The 21402-nt window shown below is 38.3% G+C and overlaps 2 protein-coding genes across 2 annotated transcripts in view; both read left to right on the top strand.

Annotated features, from left to right (window-relative positions):
* Positions 1-105: 105 nt before the first annotated feature.
* On the top strand, positions 106-3425 carry LOC120477774 (serine/threonine-protein kinase pim-1). Its single transcript, XM_089127376.1, has 8 exons — positions 106-292; positions 617-711; positions 828-878; positions 1009-1387; positions 1469-1645; positions 1728-1875; positions 2297-2470; positions 3344-3425. Exons 1-8 carry the CDS (start codon positions 106-108, stop codon positions 3423-3425), a joined length of 1293 nt encoding a protein of 430 aa, XP_088983502.1.
* Positions 3426-10323: 6898 nt separating this feature from the next.
* Positions 10324-21402, top strand: part of myo5c (myosin VC) — a 33878-nt gene continuing 22799 nt past the window's right edge. Inside the window, exons 1-15 of the mRNA XM_089127563.1 lie at positions 10324-10499; positions 10755-10865; positions 12646-12814; positions 12897-13041; positions 13166-13322; positions 13402-13545; positions 13642-13723; positions 14759-14866; positions 14969-15075; positions 15167-15432; positions 17236-17317; positions 17405-17545; positions 19174-19296; positions 19369-19452; positions 19547-19675. Of these exons, the coding sequence (XP_088983689.1) occupies positions 10473-10499; positions 10755-10865; positions 12646-12814; positions 12897-13041; positions 13166-13322; positions 13402-13545; positions 13642-13723; positions 14759-14866; positions 14969-15075; positions 15167-15432; positions 17236-17317; positions 17405-17545; positions 19174-19296; positions 19369-19452; positions 19547-19675 (1875 nt within the window). The 5' untranslated portion in view covers positions 10324-10472. The remainder of the gene's footprint in view (positions 10500-10754; positions 10866-12645; positions 12815-12896; positions 13042-13165; positions 13323-13401; positions 13546-13641; positions 13724-14758; positions 14867-14968; positions 15076-15166; positions 15433-17235; positions 17318-17404; positions 17546-19173; positions 19297-19368; positions 19453-19546; positions 19676-21402) is intronic.

Below are 21402 nucleotides of genomic sequence, written 5' to 3'. Positions count from 1 at the left end.
AGAGGAGGAGGAGGAGGAGGAGGAGGAGGAGGAGAAGGATTAGGAGGAGGAGGAGGAGAAGGAGGAGGAGGAGAGGAAGAAAGTGAGGTGAAGTTGAGGAGGTTGATGGAGAGAGGAGAAGGAGACGGAGGCGAGGAGAGGAAGGAGTCAGGGAGAGTGCTGAAGAGAAGAAAGAGGAAGTGGTGGAGGAGGATGGTCTCTTTCTTCAGAGCTGACAGTAAACAGGGAGAGGAGAAGCAGAGGGATGAGGGAGAGGAGAGGAAGGTAGCATGGGCAGGAAGAAGTAGTGATGGTAAATTTCACCAGATATCTTATGAGAATATAAATGACTAGATCTCTGATTTGACCTTGTAAAAACTTATACTGTATCACACAATGACAATATCAAATACACATCAGTGCAAATTTACCAAAATACACATCAATGCCATTAGATCTTTATTATATGGTACAACATTAAATATATATATATATATATATATATATATATATATATATATATATATATATATATATGTACTGATGTTAAAACTGTAAATATTCCATATAGTCTCTGTTAATTATTTAAAATACATTAAAATAAATATATCCATCATGTTATTTTGTCTTTTAATAGACTACATCTTCAGTCACTACACTATTGGTGATCAGCTGGGGAAAGGTGGTTTTGGTGTGGTGTATGAAGGGAGACGTCTGGAGGATGATCTTAAAGTGAGTCGAAATAAATTAAACATGATCTTGTGAATTATCTTCTGATATATCACTCTAAGCCTTCTTAGTGTATCTTATGGCTTTTGCACACATTAATTGTTTGTTTTGTTTATCAGGTGGCCGTGAAATACGTCACAAAGACGGAAAAGACTGAATGTATATTCATTGTAAGTAGGCTGTACAATATAAAACATCTCATATTAAAATTAACCACAGACAGATATTTGATTGTTTATTCAATTAACAAACTGGTCCAAGACTGAGCTAAATCTTTATTTCCAAACCAAATTCTTCTAGCCTGATCATCCAAAGCCCCTTCCTAAAGAGGTCGCCCTCACCATCCTGGCCAGTAAAGGTCCCCGTGTGCCTGAGATCATCCGGCTGCTGGACTGGCAGGACCGCCCTGACCACTTCGTCATGGTCCTCGAATGTCCCTCTCCATGTGAGGATCTGATCCGGTTCATGAAGCGTCACGGTGGAAGACTCGATGAGGAAAAGGTACGGCACATCATGAGGCAGACGGTTCACGCTGCCAACGTGTGCTGCGATCGCAGAGTTCTCCACCGTGACATCAAACTGGAAAATCTCCTCATCAACATGGAGACATCTGAAGTCAAGCTGATAGACTTCGGGTGTGGGGACATTCTGAGGAGTTCGGTGTACAGGTCATACTCCGGTATGTATTGTAACTCAAAGCTGCACTCAAAGATGTGGGAACGCATTACAAATTTACATCTCACACAAAATCTTTCCTCAGGCACATCAGCGTACTGTCCTCCCGAGTACCGTGCCAAGGGGAAGTACCACGGCAGGCAGGCGACGGCATGGTCACTAGGGATTCTGATGTTCGCCATGTTATGTGGACATTTCCCTAGTGACTATGACCTGATGCTCCTGAAACAGAAGCTCTGGTGCAAACCCAACCTGTCTCCAGGTGAGATCTAGAATTAATAGTTCACTATCATACAAAACATGATGTAAAGTTTGAGGTAATAATCAGACGTCTTCCTTCACAGAATGCTGTCGCCTCCTCGGGTCTTTGCTAAAGGAGAAGCCGAGCCAGCGACTCAGTCTGGGGATGATTCTGTCCCACAACTGGTTTAAGGTAGTGAAACTAAGATCGGCTAAAAATCATTTGATTTTCTCATGGGAAGAATTCGCTAAGTCAAATCTGTTCTTTTTTCTGTGTTGTTTCAGGTCGTCACATAAGAGCCCCTTTTTGTTTTCAATCCAATTGCAGGGCCTCGAAAGAGACCTTCATTGTTATTTTTCATCACTACCTCTCCGTGTCGGAAATGGGTAATTTGCGCGCCTGCTGCCTTCCTTGGATGTGGTAGCCGTTTCTCAGGCTCCCTCTCCGGAATCGAACCCTGAATGTACCATCGAAAGTTGATAGGGCAGACATTCGAATGAGTCGTCGTCGCCGCCGCCGCGGAGGGCGCGTGATAAGAGGTTTCATCATGGCTTCTGAATGCCAGAGCTTTCTGCCTCTCCGATGACAGAGCTCCCTCTCCTGGTCACAGCCGGTAACAAGGGTCCTGATACGACTGATGTATGATATATGTGACTGCCTCCTCAATACCAGTGCTCCCAGTCATGGCTGCCCCAGTGATTCCTGCCACAGGCACACCAGAGATTCCTGTTCTTGTCACAAGGTCAGCACTTATGATGACCATCTCAGCCACAACAGTATCCAAGCTCCTCGTTATTTCCGTCCGGTCCACCCTGTCCCAGAAGTTCCCATCATTAGCGCCTCACAGTCAGTTAATAATTCTTGCCACTGCCGGCCCGGAGGTTTGTGGCGTTATGGAGAAAAGGGCGAAAACTAATGTGGAAATGGAAGATAAAAGAGAGCTAGAAACGGAAGTGAGGGGTGGAAAGAGAACGGAAGTGAGAGAACGGAAAAGAGGAAACACACGCGTAGGTGATTGAAGTGAGACACAAGCTACCTGAAGGACGTTGCTGTTATTGTCTGCTGGAAATTCTGTATATGCGCTGCTGGGTGTGACAGAGAAAAAGTGACGGAGAAATACCGCTCTTCCTGGTTCGTCGCGTTGCCTGGAGCAACACTATCCAGTTAGATTCACCTGCTTCAGGTACTGATCTTGGTCTCCATCACTTTTTAACCTCACGTCAAAGCCTTCGAATTCTCCTCCCCACTTATTAGCCTCACGTAAAAGTCAAAACTCTTTTCCTGGCCAAGGATTCCCAACCTATCCAGCATATATTTTGTTTTATCTTATTTGAAAACCCATTCTGGTTTGGTAAAGCCACCGTTACAGGTTTATGTCTCTCTGTTTCAGTTTAAAGCTCCCTACCCCGTCTGTCCCGGACCAGGGGTTCCTGTCATGGCTGTTTGGTCCTAGGACTTCTTGTCATGGACGCCTCAGAGGTTCAAATGCCAGACCTCATTCACCAGTGCCAGAGATGTCCTGGTCTTCAGACTTCCCATCATGTCTTCATTATGGGAGTCCATCCAGCCATTAAAGGGTAACTTAGTTTTTTAGTTAAGGATCTGTAAGACTGGGGCTGTTTTCAGTGATTCGAGTACAATTTTTTTTTTTATACATTTGGGTATAAAGTGTTTTAATTCTTCAATATATGGTGTAAAAACTAGTACTGCCCTCTTCAGGTTGAACGGTGGCTATGCTGCAGATTATTTTCCTATTGGATACTGCGTGACGAAAGCAGGCACCAGCTCACCACGCCCTTGAGAGAGTCGTTGAAGAGCCGTTGAAGTCGTTGACAGAGTCTCTCCTCCTACAGAGAGACGCGGGTCTCAGGTGCACCTCAAATATTGCCAGTGGGTGGAGTCCGGCTCTGACCATGGGTTGAGTTCCCTTTAAAAGCAAATCTGAAATTCAATAAAAAAAGTCTAAAATTAATATTTGCATTTAGTCATTTATCAGATGCTTTAACCAAAAAGCAACTCACTGTACAAATGGGGAAAATCACAAGCAATTTTTCCATACAACTCTCAATAATACTCTAAAAAGTATCACACAATTTCAAACTTTTGATGATCAGAGTAGATCATCATCATCAACATAATCATCATCATTCATCACCTTGAAATCAGAATATTTTTAAGGAAAGAAAACTACAATGTGCAAGTCAATGTATAATTTTTATAAGCATCAGCAATGTAATATGTGAAAATTCACTGCATGAAATTTACTGATTTTTGTCATCTTGTTTTTTACATTTCTTTTTAATTTGTAATGTTTGTTTTTACAGTTGTAATTAGTTTAGATTTTCAAATACCCTCCACACCCGGTGGTGCGTAATCAACGTCATCATCATCCATCAAACAGCAATACAATTCATTTTAAGGAAAGAAAACTAAATAAGTCATTGGCATATGATTTTGAGGGATCTGCAGTTTTTTTGGCGGATCCGACACATCAAAAAATGTAATTAACTGTAATGCTAATTGATAGGTTTCACACACAAAAAACAACAGACACTAACATGTTAATAAAACAACTTTCCTCATACATTTGGACACAATATAACATACGTATATGGATTCTTCCGCTTGTACTTGTATTAACAATTCTGTGAATATTTCTCCAAGTTACTTCACTGGTTTCTGATTCTTATTAAAGAAACACGTTAAATTATCCCACCTCTCCTTTAAGTTGTGTGTAAATGAGTGCCCTTTGACCCTGGAAGAGCACTTTGATGGGTTGAGACAGTGTGTCAACAACAGTAACGCCATCTGGAAGGGTCCAATCCACAGAGATATTAAACACAGGGGGCTGCAGCGCAAACCTGAGGGACTGCATCACCTGATATAGTTTGAAGAGAAAGAAAAAAACATTGAGACATTTGACTAGGGAACATGAAATCCAGTGGAGAGCTTTACTTTGGGCTGCATTTACTTTGAACTGAACAACATCACGACACGAATAGACCTCAAATATAGTAGCAGAACGTCACCTCTACATCCTCATAAAAAGAATAACGTTTAGGTGCAGTAGTTATATTTGTAATTTCGTTTATTTACTCTGTCCCTTCATCCCAATGGATCGCGATGGAAGAAGACCAAGTCAGTCGGCTTACGCATCATTTTCTACTTCTTCAAGCTGCTTCTCGGGGGGAGTTAAGGAGGGGCTAAAATTAAGATTTCCGAAATCAAGAAGAACAGAGGAGAATGGGACATGACACCTTGACCAAGATTTCGATTCAAATCTATCTTCATTACATAGGCTCTACTACTGTATAAGGCCCTCACGGCGACTTGAGTGAAAAACAGCTCTCCTACAAACTACAAATGTTTTAAGGAAACAGTGAACAGGTGAATTGGCTTTATGCACAGCTGCACTACTTCCTGAACTTAAGCCAGCTCCTTGTTTCCTGTCTGCCATTATTGGACAAATTGATTAGTTCAGGTGTGCCTGACCTCAGTAGTCACGGCAACAATAATCAGAGACACCTGAATTAATCAAGCTTGGCCAATCCACAAGTTTCCTACGCCCCATGAGGCCTTGCGTCAAAAGTGAGCTCGACTTCCGGTTGGAAGTAAACAAAGCGGGACTTGACATGCTTGACACTCATTCAAGAGTTGACAGTCATTCAAGTTATAGCGATCCAAACTAGCTAACGATGTGGGAACACAACCTCAACGAAATTCAAAAGGGTGAAATAACAGTACCTTTACCCTCCGCAGTAGTTGATTGGGAGTATTATAATAACATTATTAATAATCAATACTCATCAAGGCATGGTGACAGACAGTTGTGCGAGCTGACAAACAATTAAAATAAAAAATACACACTAGTCATTGTGCTTTGGAGTTCAAAATTATAAATGAATGTGCTACTTGAATACATTAACTGGCACATTTGGTATTCTGTCAACACAGGCTTTGATCCAGAGTTTAGGTGTAACATCAGTGGCGAACAGCCAATCACATGCTGAGAGAGTTTATAGAATATTAAGAATTTAAACAAATGTACACAGGAAGATTCGTCGTCTTTTGGGAGGTGATGGAAACTACAGTCGTTGGCAGGATCACTCTGATTTCGTTTTCAGCTTATGTTCATAACAATCCCGTTTAAGCCACTAAATTAGTTTAGTCCGGTTATACATACAACCGCGAACAGCACATGTTGTCCCTGAGCTCCGTAACGACATCTCTCATAAAGATTTGCGTCTTTAAAGGGTAACTAAACACCAAAACAACTTTTTTTAGTTAATGATCTGTAAGAATGGAGCTTCATAAATGCTGTTCATTGATTCGAGTACATTTTTTGACAATTGAGTATAAAGTGTTTTGATTTTCAAATATATGGTGTAAAAACGTCTGAGTGCTGCCCTCTTCAGGTTAAACGGAAAGCTCCTGCAGTAGGGGTACTTGCTGACGTAGTGAACTCTCAGACGCCACTCTGTCACGCCCTTGGTGCGAGCTCACCACGCCCTTGGCAGCCCCTGGTATAAAAGCATCTGGTTCCGTCAAAACTACTGTAGCGAGTCAGGAGTTGGATTTATGAGTATTGAAAACGATCAGGATAGCATATATTAGCATCTAGTTAGCATAGCATTTATATAGTTATTTATGAAAACAATCAGGATAGAGTATTGTTGCATCTATTTAGCATAGCATTATATAGATAATTTAGATTATTTTGTGTAGCTAGTAGCATAGTATGGTTAGGATAGCTTCAAGTTATTTATCAGTGTTTAGTACAGTGATCAGGATAGTAACAGAATAGAGGTGGACATGGGCTTCTCCACACGCAGTGCCAAACACTGCTCGTTCTGCATGGACTCCTCCACCGCAGCGGCGTCTTGATGTGAGTGATCATGGATATTTTAATCACAATTTATGGTTAGGATAAAGTTAATCCTCTGGGGTCGACAAACGAGCCGGTGCATTTTGCTGGATTTTTTCACATAGCGGCAGAATATAAATATGAATACATGCCCACAGAGCGTGCGTTATTGAGATCAACTCGACGACAAAACTCATCAGATGCCGGTCGCGATGCGGGAGTTAAGACCGCAGTTTGAGCCAGCGGCTCGAATGGATTTGGCCCTGTGTCTACATACAATTCACCCTCATCCACTTCAGGTGAAGGTGAAGGTGAGGGAGAAAAGTCCTCGACTTCAAATGGCCGCTCTGTTGCAAAGGCAGTTACTTGCGTCACTCCAGTCTCGCTCTATTTTAGAGTCTGACAGCAGCTCTCACTCACGGCGGGTCTCAGGTGCACGCCCCCTAGCCCCGCTGGGGTCTGCCCATTTTTTCAGCATTTTTCAAATATTGCTAGTGGGTGGAGTCAGGCTCTGACCAGGGGTTTAGTTACTCTTTAAATAGTAAAATAATTCTCTGAAAAACAGCTAGCCTCTTCGCTAACTAACACACAAAATACCATTGAAATGCTACTTCCGCCGCCTCACCAGAAGTTTCACCCACTTTATTTTTTACAGGAGCGCCCCTCGGAAACTTGTGGATAATGGCAGACAGGAAACAAGGAGCTGGCTTAAGTTCAGGAAGTAGTGCAGCTGTGCATAAAGTCAATTCATACCTGGCTCATTCTGACGCTCTATTAGACGAAAAAACTGTTTACTTCGAAAGTGAAACTGCAGCCTCATTTAATGAATAGGCTACATCAGTGGTTTCTATCAGATTTTGATCAGTGGTTTCTGATGCGGTCAAATATTTAGGGAAGTGCTGAGATGGTTTCCGAGGGCGTTGTATCACCACTGCTGGATGAGTCAGAAGAATAGCCTATAGATGTTGAAGTCATGGCTCATGAATATTAATTAGATGAAATTCAGTAATGTATTCAGTAATGTAATTTTATGTTTCCCCTGCCGTTAAAACCAACAATAATTTTTGTAGTTAATAATCCTATCCCTTAAAACTCTTTGATCACCAAAACATATTTAAACATTTTTTTTCCTGTGAATATATATATATATATATATATATATATATATATATATATATATATATATATGAAGAGTTGAGATGCAAAAGCCTCTAAATGCCATTTGAAATTTTCTTCTTTAATGATGATTTTTGTCAAACTTGTATATTTAAGTTCAGTAATTTCACTTAAATAACAATTAATAGGTAATTATCATTGCCATTTAAGTGAAATCACTGAACTTAAATATACAAGCTTGATAAAAATAATCATTCTAGAAGAAAATTTCAAATGGCACTTAGAGGCTTTTGCATCTGAACTCTTCATTTTTATGCCAGAAGCCATATATCACCCTGTAGCCCAAGACTTGTCACCCAATGAAGCAGCGAAGTAGGGCTGTGAGCGTACCTGGAGAGGGAGGGAGGAAAACAAGGTTACTGCTGGAAGAGGTGTTGAGGCCAGCAGGGGGCGCTCACGCTGTGGTCTGTGTGGGTCCTTACGCCCCAGTGTAGTGATGGGGACACATAACTGTCAAAGAGCACTGTCCTTTAGATGAGATGTTAAACTGAGGTCCTCTCTGTGGTCACAAAAAAAGATCCCAGGATGCCTTTAGAAAGAGTAGATTGGGGCGAGCCTTGGTGACAGTGTAGCCTAGACGTTGTAAGTACCATCCCTCAAAGTTTCAAGTCTCTACGACTTACAGTTTGGTCTGCCCGATCAATTTAAGGGGAGATTACTGATCCTTGGGAATTTAAACAATTACAATATTGTTTCTACCACTTCAACCCCTAAAAAATCGTTTGCTCAGGAGTTGCCTTGTTAAAAAAAAAAAAAAAAAAAAAAAGTTTAATTTAAATTCAATTTTGAATCAGGGTAACTGTATTGTTATTGTTTACAGATTTACACAGGACCAAAGCCGGTAACACTTTACAATAGGGGTGCACTAATAAGCATTAATTAATGCTTAACTTATGCACAGATAACACTGAATTAATGTGTAACTGATGATTATCTAAGCTATTCATTAATGATTACCACATTAGGAACTAGTAAGGTTAATGTATTAGTTCATAGATGAATTGTTTTTCATTAAATACGTGGATTAATTCCATAATAACTCATTTTTTTAACTAATAGTGTTAATTAATATGTTAATTACCAGAATGAGCCAAATTCTTATTTCAACTTCCAGATAATATGACAGGTACACTAATATGCATTAATACATAATTAATTACTTCATTGGTTGTGCAAATTCATGTGCAAATTACTACAATTACTACATGACTAATGATGTGCCCCAACAAGTTAAGTCATAACATAACCTTTGCAAATCATTAGCTAATGATTAATTAAAGCAGACAACTGGAAGTTTAAGTGCATAACTTTGACTAATTGTGGTAATTAACACATTAATTTACACTATTAGTTAATCAAATATGTTATTAAGGAATTAATACACAATGACACATTGAATTAATAGCAATTTGTGTATTACTTAATCTAGATATATATAATAATAGACTCTTTATTATTATTAATCAATAGACTCTTTATTAGTTGCTGATGCAGTTATCATTAATTAATGGTTTAGTATTAGTTATACATTAACTCATGATTATCTGTGCATTAGTTAAGCGTGAATTAATGCATATTAGTGCACCCATGTTACCCCAAAGCCTATATGCTTAAATCATTTCAGCTATTTTTTTTTAAATTGACAAACTATTTTTGTTTTAGTTGCCAACTACTAATTAATTATTTTTTAGATTATTAATTAGAATTTTTCTAGCACTATAAAGTCGAACTGGTATTACCTGATCTTACTCATCTGATCTCGATGATCAAATGCAACAGGTTTCACTTTTGACAGCATTGCATTTTATCTGCCATAACATGCTAAACAAATTGCCAAGACTTTCTATATATTGTCACAGTATGCATTGATTCCATATTAATTTGATAAACGTAGATTAAGAACAATGTTTGTGCTTCCCCAAAATGCAGTAGTAATAATAATAAATGAACACTGATTAACCTGATAATTTTGATCATTCCACTGTCTCGCTTTTGTATTTCAATCTGTCTGCACTAAGCCAAGAGAAAACTAGTCTTCGTGTCCAAACACCTGATCACATGTCTGCATACTTGTGCAGTCACTGATTGAGTGAGTGAGTAAGAGCAGTATCCTGTTCCTTTGGTGTCAAATCCTTGTTCAAATGAACACACCCCTACGGTAAGCACAGCGTCACGAGACTCGCTCGCGCGCAATAGTAAACAGTGAGTTCGCGAAACCCGAACCGCACTATGGAGAAGGATTATGTCATGAATATTAAATAGTTTTTTTTTACATATACAATAATATTTATATAAATATATGCTATTCCTAGTTATATTACAGGGCGTGCGCCACTGTGGTTTAACAACATTTCTATTTGTTTATTCACTAGTCTATATGTTTTCACCAGTAGTAGGCCCTATGTTATAATATTTTACCTACCTTATTTTATTGATTTTTAACTCTATTTTACTATGCAGTAATTAAATCTAAAGTGCAATCTCAGGATGTAGCTGTAGTAACACTTTAAGTTTATTTAGACAAATGAACGTATTTATGAACTTTTAAACTTTACGTTTCGAATTCATATGAAATGAATATTTATAACCGGTCTGTGCCTCTCATTAAGCAGCCCAAGCCTTCGCTATAGTAGGACTCGTAGTTTAGCCGGCGGTCGCAGGTGAGCGAGGAAGTTCCCCGCGTCATTTCCAGACTTTTAGCAGGTGTCATGACTAAAAAGTTAGTCGTATGAATATTAGTTTCACTTGTAATTTTAATCATGAGAAAGTGGTTTAATGTGAAATAAATCGGAAGAGACTCCTGTTGCCATGGCTCTGTCGGAGTTGTATACAAAGGTATGAGGAACAAATCACTTTTCAGAAGTGTTTAGTTTAGTAACATGATATTTTAGTCTAGCATGTGTGCATTTGAGAAGATAATGATCTTGTCAAAGACTTTATATACGAAATGATTGAGTCAAACTTTAAAAATTATAGTTGTGACATATGGTCAGTTGTTATTTTTGAAAGCGCACGCACACAAGCCATACAAAATCTCTACCAAAGCACAGTCTTATTAAATCGCCATGTAATGCGAGTTTTCTGTTGTAGTATAACAGGGTGTGGATCCCCGACCCTGAACATGTTTGGAAATCTGCGGAGATTCTGACAGATTTCAATCCTGGAGAAACTGAGCTGGAACTACAGCTGGAGGATGGGACGGTAAGACAAAAACTCTTTTCTAAAGCTTTAAATCTGAAAACTGAGCAGCTGTTTATATAATTATTTTCATAATTTAATAAATTAGCATTTACACCAATAATAGTTTGCACTGTAAAGGTTCTTAATGGGTTAGCACCTTCAATGTTCAAGAATAGAGTTTTTGAGTTTTCCTTATGGTTTTATGGATTTTTAAATTTTTTTAAGGTTAAAGAAAGGGTTAGTTCACCCCAAAAATTAAAATAATTTACTCACCCTCAAGTCATCCTGCGTTTATTTGAATTTCTTCTTTCAGCCAAACACAATCAGAGTTATATTAAAGCCGGGTATTAAAAGAAAATAATATTTTCCCCCTCTGTTTTTAATAATAACATCGTGCACACAACATTTACATCAGCCCGCATAAATACGCAGTCGAGCGCCAGTGTAGGGAGAAGGATAAAGCCATGCAAGCCACTCAGAATCCTCAGAATAGACAACAACGAATAACACTTCCTGTTCCTTTCAAAGTCCTTTCAGCTGTATTTGTAAATGCAAACAGGCCAAAAGTGTTAACAGCTTTAAAGGGTTAGTTCACCCAAAAATGAAAATTCTGTTAGTTACTCACCCTCATGTTGTTCCAACCCCGTAAGACCTTCGTTCATCTTCAAAACACAAATTAAGATATTTTTGATGAAATCTGAGAACTAGATCACTCCTCCATACTAGTCCATAGGCTTCTTGAGGAATTGAAACTTGCCGGCCTCGAAAAGTTATTAAAGACATCGTAAAAATAGTCCAAGTGACTACAGTGGCTCAATCTTAACTTAATCAAGCGACGAGAACACTTTTTGTGCGCAAAAAACAACAAAAATAACGACTTTATTTCAACTATTCACTTCCTTCTCTATGGGCCTCTAGTCAGTTAAACTAGTGTAATTGTGTAGAGCTACGTCACACGTAGGCTCACTATTGGCCAACGCTGGTCACGTGTGTGATGCGTGTGACGTACAACAACAGATCATACGCTGTTAAACTAGTAACCTGACTCGAGGCAGAGAGAGAAGTAAATGAATAGTAGAAATAAAGTCGTTATTTATGTTTGTTTTTGGGCACAAAAAGTGTTCTCGTCGCTTCATAAACTTAAGATTGACTATCAATTGGACTATTTTAACGATGTCTTTAATAACTTTTCGAGGCCGCCAAGTTTCAATCCCTCAAGAAGCCTATGGACTAGTATGGAGGACTGATCCAGCTCTCAGATTTCATCAAAAATATCTTAATTTGTGTTCCGAAGATGAACGAAGGTCTTACAGGGTTTGGAACAAAATGAGGGTGAGTAAATACTGACAGAATTTTCATTTTTGGGTGAACTAACCCTTTAACAGCATCCATGATCAGCAGCCAAACAAACTGTAAAAATTGGGCGCTCGCATGACGTTAAGCCTTTTCTGGCGCATAATGTGACGTTTGAGATCCTAAAACCCTGTTTACCAGTTGACACGGCAACACATAACCAGCGTTTTCAGAAATCTCCACTTTGAATGCAGCCGACAGAAATAATCGTTTTCTGTGATAAAAACGGGGTTTTCGTGTAAATGAGAGGCCAAACCGCAGGTTTTTACACGCTTCATGTAAACAGGCCATAAATCATATCCTGGTTCTTTCAAGCTTTTATAATGGGAGCAAATGGTACCTGAGGGTAAAAATTCTCCTTGATGTTCATAAAGAAGGTCTTTATAAATTTTTTGTTTAATCACCCTATTAGAAACTTTGACTTGTGAGTTGTGAATCTCTCTTGCAGGAGTTGCAGTATCCTCTGGAAGGCGGTGAGAAGTTGCCACCCCTACGTAACCCAGATATCCTGGTGGGAGAGAATGACCTCACAGCCCTCAGCTACCTTCACGAGCCGGCCGTGCTACACAACCTCAAAGTCCGATTCGTCGAGTCCAAAATCATCTATACGTACTGTGGTAGGTTGGCTGTAGAATGGCTTTCTTGATGTGAACCCTTTTCTTTAATGTGAGATCATCACCATGATTTTTACCATCTCAGGAATTATCCTGGTGGCAGTCAATCCATATAAACAGCTTCCCATCTATGGAGATGCAGTCATCCATGCGTACTCTGGCCAAAACATGGGTGACCTGGACCCTCATATATTTGCTGTGGCTGAAGAAGCCTACAAACAAATGGCCAGGTGAAGCGCCATGTCTTAAACTATCCCTTTAATCCGTGGTTGATTTAGGAAGACTTTGTGTTTTGGATTGTGCAGGTTTTACAGGTTGAACTCGAAATGAGATATTTTTTTCTTCAAACTGCAGGAATAACAAGAATCAGTCCATCATTGTGAGCGGTGAGTCCGGGGCCGGAAAGACCGTATCAGCTCGGTATGCTATGAGATACTTTGCTATGGTTAGCAAGTCTGGTAGTAAAACTCGGGTGGAAGACAAAGTTTTGGCATCCAACCCGATCACTGAGGTAAAACTGTGTTTTTTAACTAAACCAACACTTTTCTACGAGCAGGATCCGATCACAAAATAATCTGATGTGTCTACAGGCCATTGGAAATGCAAAAACAACCAGAAATGACAACAGCAGTCGATTCGGGAAGTACACTGAGATCAGCTTCGACAAAAGATACCAGATCATTGGTGCCAACATGAGGACGTACCTTCTGGAAAAGTCAAGGGTTGTGTTTCAGGTGAGAGGAGCTTTTCACTTCTGTGGACTTTTTAGCAACAGATTAACTAAATGATAAAGGCGCAAAACTCACAATGTGTCATTTGTCCCCCTTCAGTCAGAGAATGAGAGAAATTATCACATCTTCTACCAAATGTGTGCTTGTGCAAATCAACCGGAGTTCAAAGGCTTGAAACTCTGTGAGTGTTTCTGTACTTGTCATATGATTGTGATTGTGACAAAGACTATAATCATGATTGTACTATTTTTTGCGGTTTACGCAAATAGCATCTTATATACTCTTGACTTCAATGTCTGATTTTACTGCCAAAAAGTAAGATGTTTTTTTTTTCTTGTGTTGAACACAAAAGAAGGTATTTTGAAGAATCTGTTAATAATGTATCATATGTCTAGAATGTATAATCCATTAAAGTCCCAAAAAAAAGTCAGTGGGGTCCTTCAACTGTTTGGTTACCGACATTCCTCATAATTAGGGCTGTCAAATGATCACGATTAATCGCATCTAAAATAAAAGTTTGTGTTTACATAATATATGTGGGTGCACTGTATAATTATTTTGTATATATATACAGTATATAAATACACACACATGCATGTATATTTAAGAAAAAATATTATTTATATATAAAATATTAATATTTATTAAGGCTGTCAAACGATTAATCGCGATTAATCGCATCCAAAATAAGTTTGTGTTTGCATAATAAATGTGGGTGCACTGTGTATAATTAATATATATATATATATATATAAATACACACACATGCTTGTATATATTTAAGAAATATTTTCATGTATATACTGTATATAGATTTATATATAATTTATATTATAAATATAAATGTTTTATTTATAAATAATATTTTTTTCTTAAATATACATGCTTGTGTGTGTATTTATATATACAAAATAATTATACACACTGACCCCACATATATTATGTAAACACACACTTTTATTTTGAATGCGATTAATCGCGATTAATCGTTTGACAGCCCTACTCAAAGTATTTCTTTTGTGTAATAGAAAGTATCCTGTATTTGTAACTTGAGGGTGAGAATGGCAGAATTTTCATTTTTTGGGTGAACTATACCTTTAAGTTAATATTTTACTCTTTAAATATATGTAAAGGACAGCTTTCAGTTCTTATGCCAGGAATTTCCACTGTACATTATTAATCTCATTTTGCTTATGTTCTTCATCTGTTGATTTAGTGGGTGCAGAGAAGTTTAATTACACTCGTTTGGGTGGTGAGACTGAGATCGAAGGCGTGGACGACCGGGCTGAAATGGCAGAAACACTCAGAACCTTTAATCTACTGGGTATTTACAAAAACATCTAACATCTGATTCATTTCAGCAATTTATCAAGAACGTGGCTGTCAATCCATCTTATCTTCCTCTCCCTGCCTTGTTTCTCTACAGGGCTCAAGGACAGTTTTCAGGCGGATGTGTTTAAGGTGCTCGCTGCAATTCTGCATTTAGGAAACGTAGTCATCAAGGCGAACAGTCCTGAGAAATCATCCATCGGTGTAATAATCTTTTTTCTGTGGTATTAGACAATCTTTATGTTTTTCTTAATTGATAATTGCCATTTTGTGATACTTTCCGCTTTCTCTCCAGTCCAGAGACCCTCACTTGGCCATATTCTGTGACCTGATGAGCGTCAGCATGGACAATATGAGCCGCTGGCTGTGTCACAGACGGATAGTCTTGTCTGCAGAGACGGTGGTGAAACCGCAGCCCAAGGAACGTGCCGTCAACGCCCGCGATGCCCTGGCCAAACACATCTACGCCCATCTTTTCGACTTTGTCATCCACAAGATCAACCAGGCACTAATGGTCCCTGGGAAACAACATTCATTTATTGGGGTGTTGGATATTTATGGGTACGTTGAATTCACGATACCAGCTGCTCTTTTTCTCATCTCTCCGTCAGCGAGTGACACAAACCCGCCTCCTTTCACTCACTCGTTTCATTTGCTCCGGATGAATATTGTTGGTGTTGAATTTCAGCGTGGGATTGCATTGCACATACTGCACATGATCTTACTCATCATTTTGTGTTCACACCCAAAGTGTGGCACATAAAGCACTAAATTGAGTTCTTTTTTGCTGCTTATTGCACTTAAACAGTCAAATACACACAAAATAATGTCAAAACACAGTCAGTTAATGTGTTTTAAGTGAACGTAAACAATTGAGAGACAACTTTTACACATGTAACAGTATAATGGACCTGTGCCTCAGATGTTAGAGGGTTAGTTCACCCAGTCATTAATTACTCACCCCCATGCTGTACCAACCCCGTAAGACCTTCGTTCGTCTTCGGAACACAAATGAAGATATTTTTTATTAAATTTGAGAGCTGTATAACTACCACATTGGCTGCCTAAGGGACTGCCTCTTGACGGCCCAGAAAGTCAATGAAGAAAATGTTTAAATATCCCAAGTGACTACCGTGGCTCAACTATAAGTTTATCAAGCGACGAGAATACTTTTTGTACGAAAAAACAAACAAAAATAACGACTTTATTCGACTATTCCTTTTCTTCCTTGCTGGCCTGAAACGAGACTTCCATAGATTTCCACGACGCATGCGCGAGATTTGCGATCTTCTTCAACTACTTCAGTTCAGTTCTCGCGCATGCGTCGTGGAAATCGTACTGAAGTCTCGTTTCAGGCCAACAAGGAAGAAAAGGAATAGTCGAATAAAGTCGTTATTTTTGTTTGTTTTTTCGCACAAAAAGTATTCTCGTCGCTTGATAAAATTATAGTTGAGCCACGGTAGTCACTTGGGATATTTAAACATTTTCTTCATTTACTTTCTGGGCCGTCAAGAGCCAGTCCCTTAGGCAGTCAATGTGGTAGTTATACAGCTCTCAAATTTAATCAAAAATATCGTGTTCCGAAGATGAACGAAGGTCTTACGGGGTTGGAACAGCATGGGGGTGAGTAATTAATGACTTAATTTTCATTTTTGGGTGAACTAACCCTTTAAAGTGACAGCAGCCTAATATACCTGCTGCATCTATGAAATAATATTAAAATCTAGAAACTAGAAATCTAGAAACTTTGGAAAACTACTGGCTACAGTGACTGGTGAGCAAAAAATGTCAAGTCTTATTGCATTTCTATGATTTTACAAAAGAGGAAATGAAGTCTGGAGAGTTTCAGATGTTGGTCAGAAAAAGTGAAAGGTGTTAAATTCATGAGATGATGTCACTCGCATAGCAGTAGTCCTGTAATTTAAATTTGGCATGAAACAGTGTGACGTATATCTGTGTAAAACGGTTTCTTGAACAAGAAAATGCAGTATGTAGGGCGGGACTTGATTTTATCCACGGGGAATTGATCGAATGGTTGTGGTACGAGAGACACGTTGCCCCGGCCTCATGACAGTAAACGCATCATCATAGAAGAGGTGTCGCTAAAAAGGAGAGGGGAAGTTAGTTTGATTAAAGATTATGAGGCACATGATTTTCAAAAATACTGATATGCACAGATAAATCTTTTATAATGAATTATTGCAATTATTTATGCAATATTGATAATTTTATAATAATTTTTATTACAAAATACTTTGCTAAATTACAACGTTAATAACTTGAAATCTGTGTCATCACTGTCTGAAAACTAAGGGTCCATTAGTGTAGCTTTTTTCTAATGTTGTTCTGTCTTTCGGCCTGTAGATTTGAGACCTTTGAAGTGAACAGTTTCGAGCAGTTCTGCATCAACTACGCCAACGAGAAGCTGCAACAGCAGTTCAACCTGGTGCGTTCCTTTTTATTTATTTAGCAAGAAATCAGTTTGATTTGAAGTGGAACTATTGATAAAACACATCTCTGATGATCCCATCAGCACGTGTTTAAACTGGAGCAGGAGGAGTACATGAAAGAGGACATCCCGTGGACGCTGATCGATTTCTACGACAATCAGCCCGTTATTGATCTCATCGAGTCTAAGATGGGCATCCTGGACCTTTTGGATGAGGAGTGTCTGGTGAGAATAACACGGACGTGAACGTTTTACTGTCCTGACCAGCGTAAATAGCAGCATGCTACAAGAAAGTGTCCATTTTTATTTCTTATGCGGCTTGCTGTGGAGCGCCGCCCATACTGAAGTCTCATTGGTTGCACACAGCTGAATATTAAGCATGTGATGTGTTCTGATTGGCTGTTATTTTTATAGTATCAAGAACAGAAAAATAACCTGGGGCCTCATGCATAAAACTTTGCGTAGATTTCATCCTTAAAGTGCGTACGCACATAAGGCAGAATTTGCGTACGCACAAAAGTTTTCAGATTTATAAAACCGTTCGTACGCCAGAACCTGCGCAGAATTCACTTTATAAATCCCAGTCAGCGGGAGATTGTGTGCACGTGCGTCTCCTCCCCGAAATAACCATATATGGAGATTACAACGCCTAGTTTAAATATGCATATCCTAATCTGCATATCATTTGCATATGATTATTCATCCACGTGATAACAAGTTTAACGGTACAAGACGTTAGGAAAATATGAAATGCGGATGTGCACACATTATTACAAACATTATACAGTAGCCTATATATACAGATACAGTAGCCTATATCCTTGCCTTGTTTTTGAATGAATAAATCAAATAGTGTTAAATACATTTCAGAGAACGTTTTTCTCAATCTTGTCCACTGGCCAAATAGTATTTTTAATTGATTTATATTTTAATGGAAAGAGACAGACATGGTTGTGCATTATTTGCACGAAACAGTTTTCTCAGACAATCTCTAGTTAAAACATTAAAACACAGCATGCCAGAAGAAAAGTGTTCAAAAGCAATGCATCCACAACAAATAGGTCTATTTCTATTTATTGAATAAATATATATATATATATATATATATATATATATATATATATTGTAACTTCTCAGTAATGATTTCATGTAGTTTAAGAGTTTAACTCCATTAATGAGAATGGCATATTTAATCTAAATGTTTATATCAGAAGTAAAACATAGTTTAAATCATTCTCTTATTTATTTAAACTGTTATTGTGAATATGGACTGTATTTATGATTTGGACTCATAATGAAGATTTACGGTTTTACTCCATCTGCCGTTAGTTTATAGGCTATATGTGCGTCAGTTTCACCAAACGGCCCAACGCGCGTGCTGGCGCGGTCATTTAAGAAGGGATGGATGTTTGCTTCAAGTGATGATTTGTGAAATTATATGTGAATTATATTTCTGTAGATTTATAATTTTCTTTAGATTCTCTGTCTAATAGTAAGCAAAAAGACATTTGACTCCAGCTCACCATCGGTGTCGCCAAAACCCATACTCTTCTAAAAGAGTGCGTACGCACGGTCAAGAGCATCCTTACGGTGCGCACTTATTTACGGCAAGTTTATTTTTTATAAATCCCGATGTGCGCGTGGAAAAATGCGTACGCATATTTCTATGCCCATTTTGTGCGTACGCAACGTTTATACATGAGGCCCCTGGTTAGGACAAAAATTGTTAAAATGAAATTCCAATTCCAAGCTCGATTTGATCCAAAGTTTCCACTTGTTCTCTATTTTATGTCATTGATTTTTCAGAGAAGTATATATATATATTTATTCACTAACTGAATGATCTCCCACAGTTCCCACAGGGCACTGATAAAAACTGGCTGCAAAAGCTGTACAATTTTCTAGGTTCAAAGCCGCTGTTTGAGAAACCTCGCTTATCTAATGACTCGTTTATGATCCAGCATTTTGCTGATAAGGTGAGAGACCTTTTCTTCTCTGTAATAGTACAGTTGAAATGATACATACTGAACTGGAGCTGTTTTCCTTAGGTAGAATACCAGTGTAAAGGTTTTTTGGAGAAGAACAGAGACACGCTTTATGAAGAGCTAGTCGACATCCTGCGCACTAGTCAGGTATCGACCTAATGTTCTCCTTTATGGTCTTTGAATCGGTGTCTGTGAGTTTAATGTCATTATAATGTTGTTTATCTGTTTTCTATGCTGTTAGTTTGCTCTCTTGGCAGATTTTTTTAAAGAGGATGAACCAAATTCTGGCCACAAAATGATCAAAGTTAAACCAGCACAACCCCGAGTTAAAGCTTCAAACAAGCAGCTGAGAACCACTGTAGGAGACAAGGTACATCACAGACAATACTATACTAGTGGTAAGAATAATGACCGTTTGACCGATGAACTTGTTTTCAAAGATTTATATATATATATATATATACATATTAGTGCTGTCAAACGATTACAATATTTAATCATGAATAATCGCATTAATGTCATAGTTAACTCGCGAATCGTTAAATCACACATTTTAAATTGTTCTAAATGTCTCTGGATTTCTTTTTGTCCCATTATATTTTTTCTCAATTTAATGCTCTTATCAATAAAGTGGATGGTTTGCTTTGTGCAAATGTTTTTTATTGAAAACAATGTTGGCAGAATCTGTGTTCAATTTCACACTAACACTCTCACTTGGAGCAAATAATCTCTCACACAATGTTACACTGTCCATCAATAAAAGGGTGAAACAAATACTGACGAGGTCCTGATATTGACGAGGGGCGGAGAAGTCGCATTAGCTATGTGTGAGTGTGTGTGTGTGTGTGTTTGGCCATCATCAAGCGATATTTCAGACTGGACGTGCTGCGATGATGATAGCTCAGTTCACAACGACAAAACACACTTGTCACTTTGGTCCAGAGAAACCTGGACTTGAGTAAAAGTACAAGTGCTCTATCAAAAAAGTGACTTAAGTAGAAGTTGAAGTGCTCTTTAAGCACCACACTTAAGTAGAAGTACTAAAGTATTCAACATTTTTTGTACTTAAGGATTGCAAGTAGTTTATTTTAAAATTCACTACTTAAGTACTAAAAGTACAAGTACAAGTATTGTGTCATGTAATTATTAAAGAAAGCACTCAAAAGTTTGAACTAGCAATCAAATAAGGCGCTTTGGCGGGATACAAATTTGCTTTTGTGGCCGCCAAAAAAAAAAAATGTCATTGCAGGACAACCCCTGCATTAGTTGTCAATGTGTGTGTCAATCAATACCATTACCCTATAAAACTGCCGTGTGATTTAGGCAGCATGAAAGCCAACTTGCAACGAATGATTCGTAAAATTTTTATTATTGTAACGAGTAACTAGCAGAACATTAAAAAAATATCGAAGTAAAAGTATTAAATTAATCGAAAATATCTACTGAAGTAAAAGTAGAAGTATGAGAAAAAACAATACTCTAGTAGAGTACGGATACAGCATTTTAGTACTTAAGTAGTTCTACTTCGTTACTATACATCTCTGCTTTGGTCTTGTCAATGGAATTTGGCAACTTTTAAAAGTAAAATTTCCATTCAGAATCTTATTGGCATCCGTTTCGGCGCCTCGCGCTTGTAATCCAGTCAAAATGTAACGTTAACCAACTATCTGGCCGACTAACAGACCCAAACAAGTGTTTACGGCGTGCCTGTTGTTTTGTTTCCGGTCTAGCCAGATCCGCTTGCGCTTTGGTCGACGAAGCAACAAAATGTCCCCGCACGGCGCAAGCCATTGAAATGGATAGTTTTCATAGCGCAACGCCGCGTCTGGTTGCAAAAGCATGTGAAAAAAACTACAAAGTTTGCTAGGACAAAAAGACCGTTAATCGTGCGATAAAAAGATTTACGCCGTTAAAATGGGTTAGGGTTAGTTTAACTGACAGCCCTAATATATATATATATATATATATTGTTTTTACAAGTTACATAATTACACCAGTAGGTGGCAACAAGTGACTGTCTTTATGACTTCTTTATGACTATGACTTTTTTATACTGTTATACTCTATTGGCAACAAGTGACTTTTTTTACTTTTATA

The sequence above is a fragment of the Pimephales promelas genome, chromosome 25 (genome assembly GCF_988280905.1).
Source record: "Pimephales promelas chromosome 25, fPimPro1.hap1.1, whole genome shotgun sequence".
Classification (NCBI taxonomy): domain Eukaryota; kingdom Metazoa; phylum Chordata; class Actinopteri; order Cypriniformes; family Leuciscidae; genus Pimephales; species Pimephales promelas.
Note: the sequence above shows the minus strand (reverse complement) of the source record. Positions and strands in the feature narration are given on the sequence as shown.

Excerpts from the sequence above, each read along its gene's own strand:
- LOC120477774 (XM_089127376.1), top strand. The coding sequence starts at position 106 with ATGGAGAGAGGAGAAGGAGACGGAGGCGAGGAGAGGAAGGAGTCAGGG. Across the intron at positions 712-827 it reads GTCTGGAGGATGATCTTAAA|GTGGCCGTGAAATACGTCAC; the intron begins GTGAGTCGAAAT and ends TTTGTTTATCAG. Across the intron at positions 1,388-1,468 it reads GGTGTACAGGTCATACTCCG|GCACATCAGCGTACTGTCCT; the intron begins GTATGTATTGTA and ends ATCTTTCCTCAG.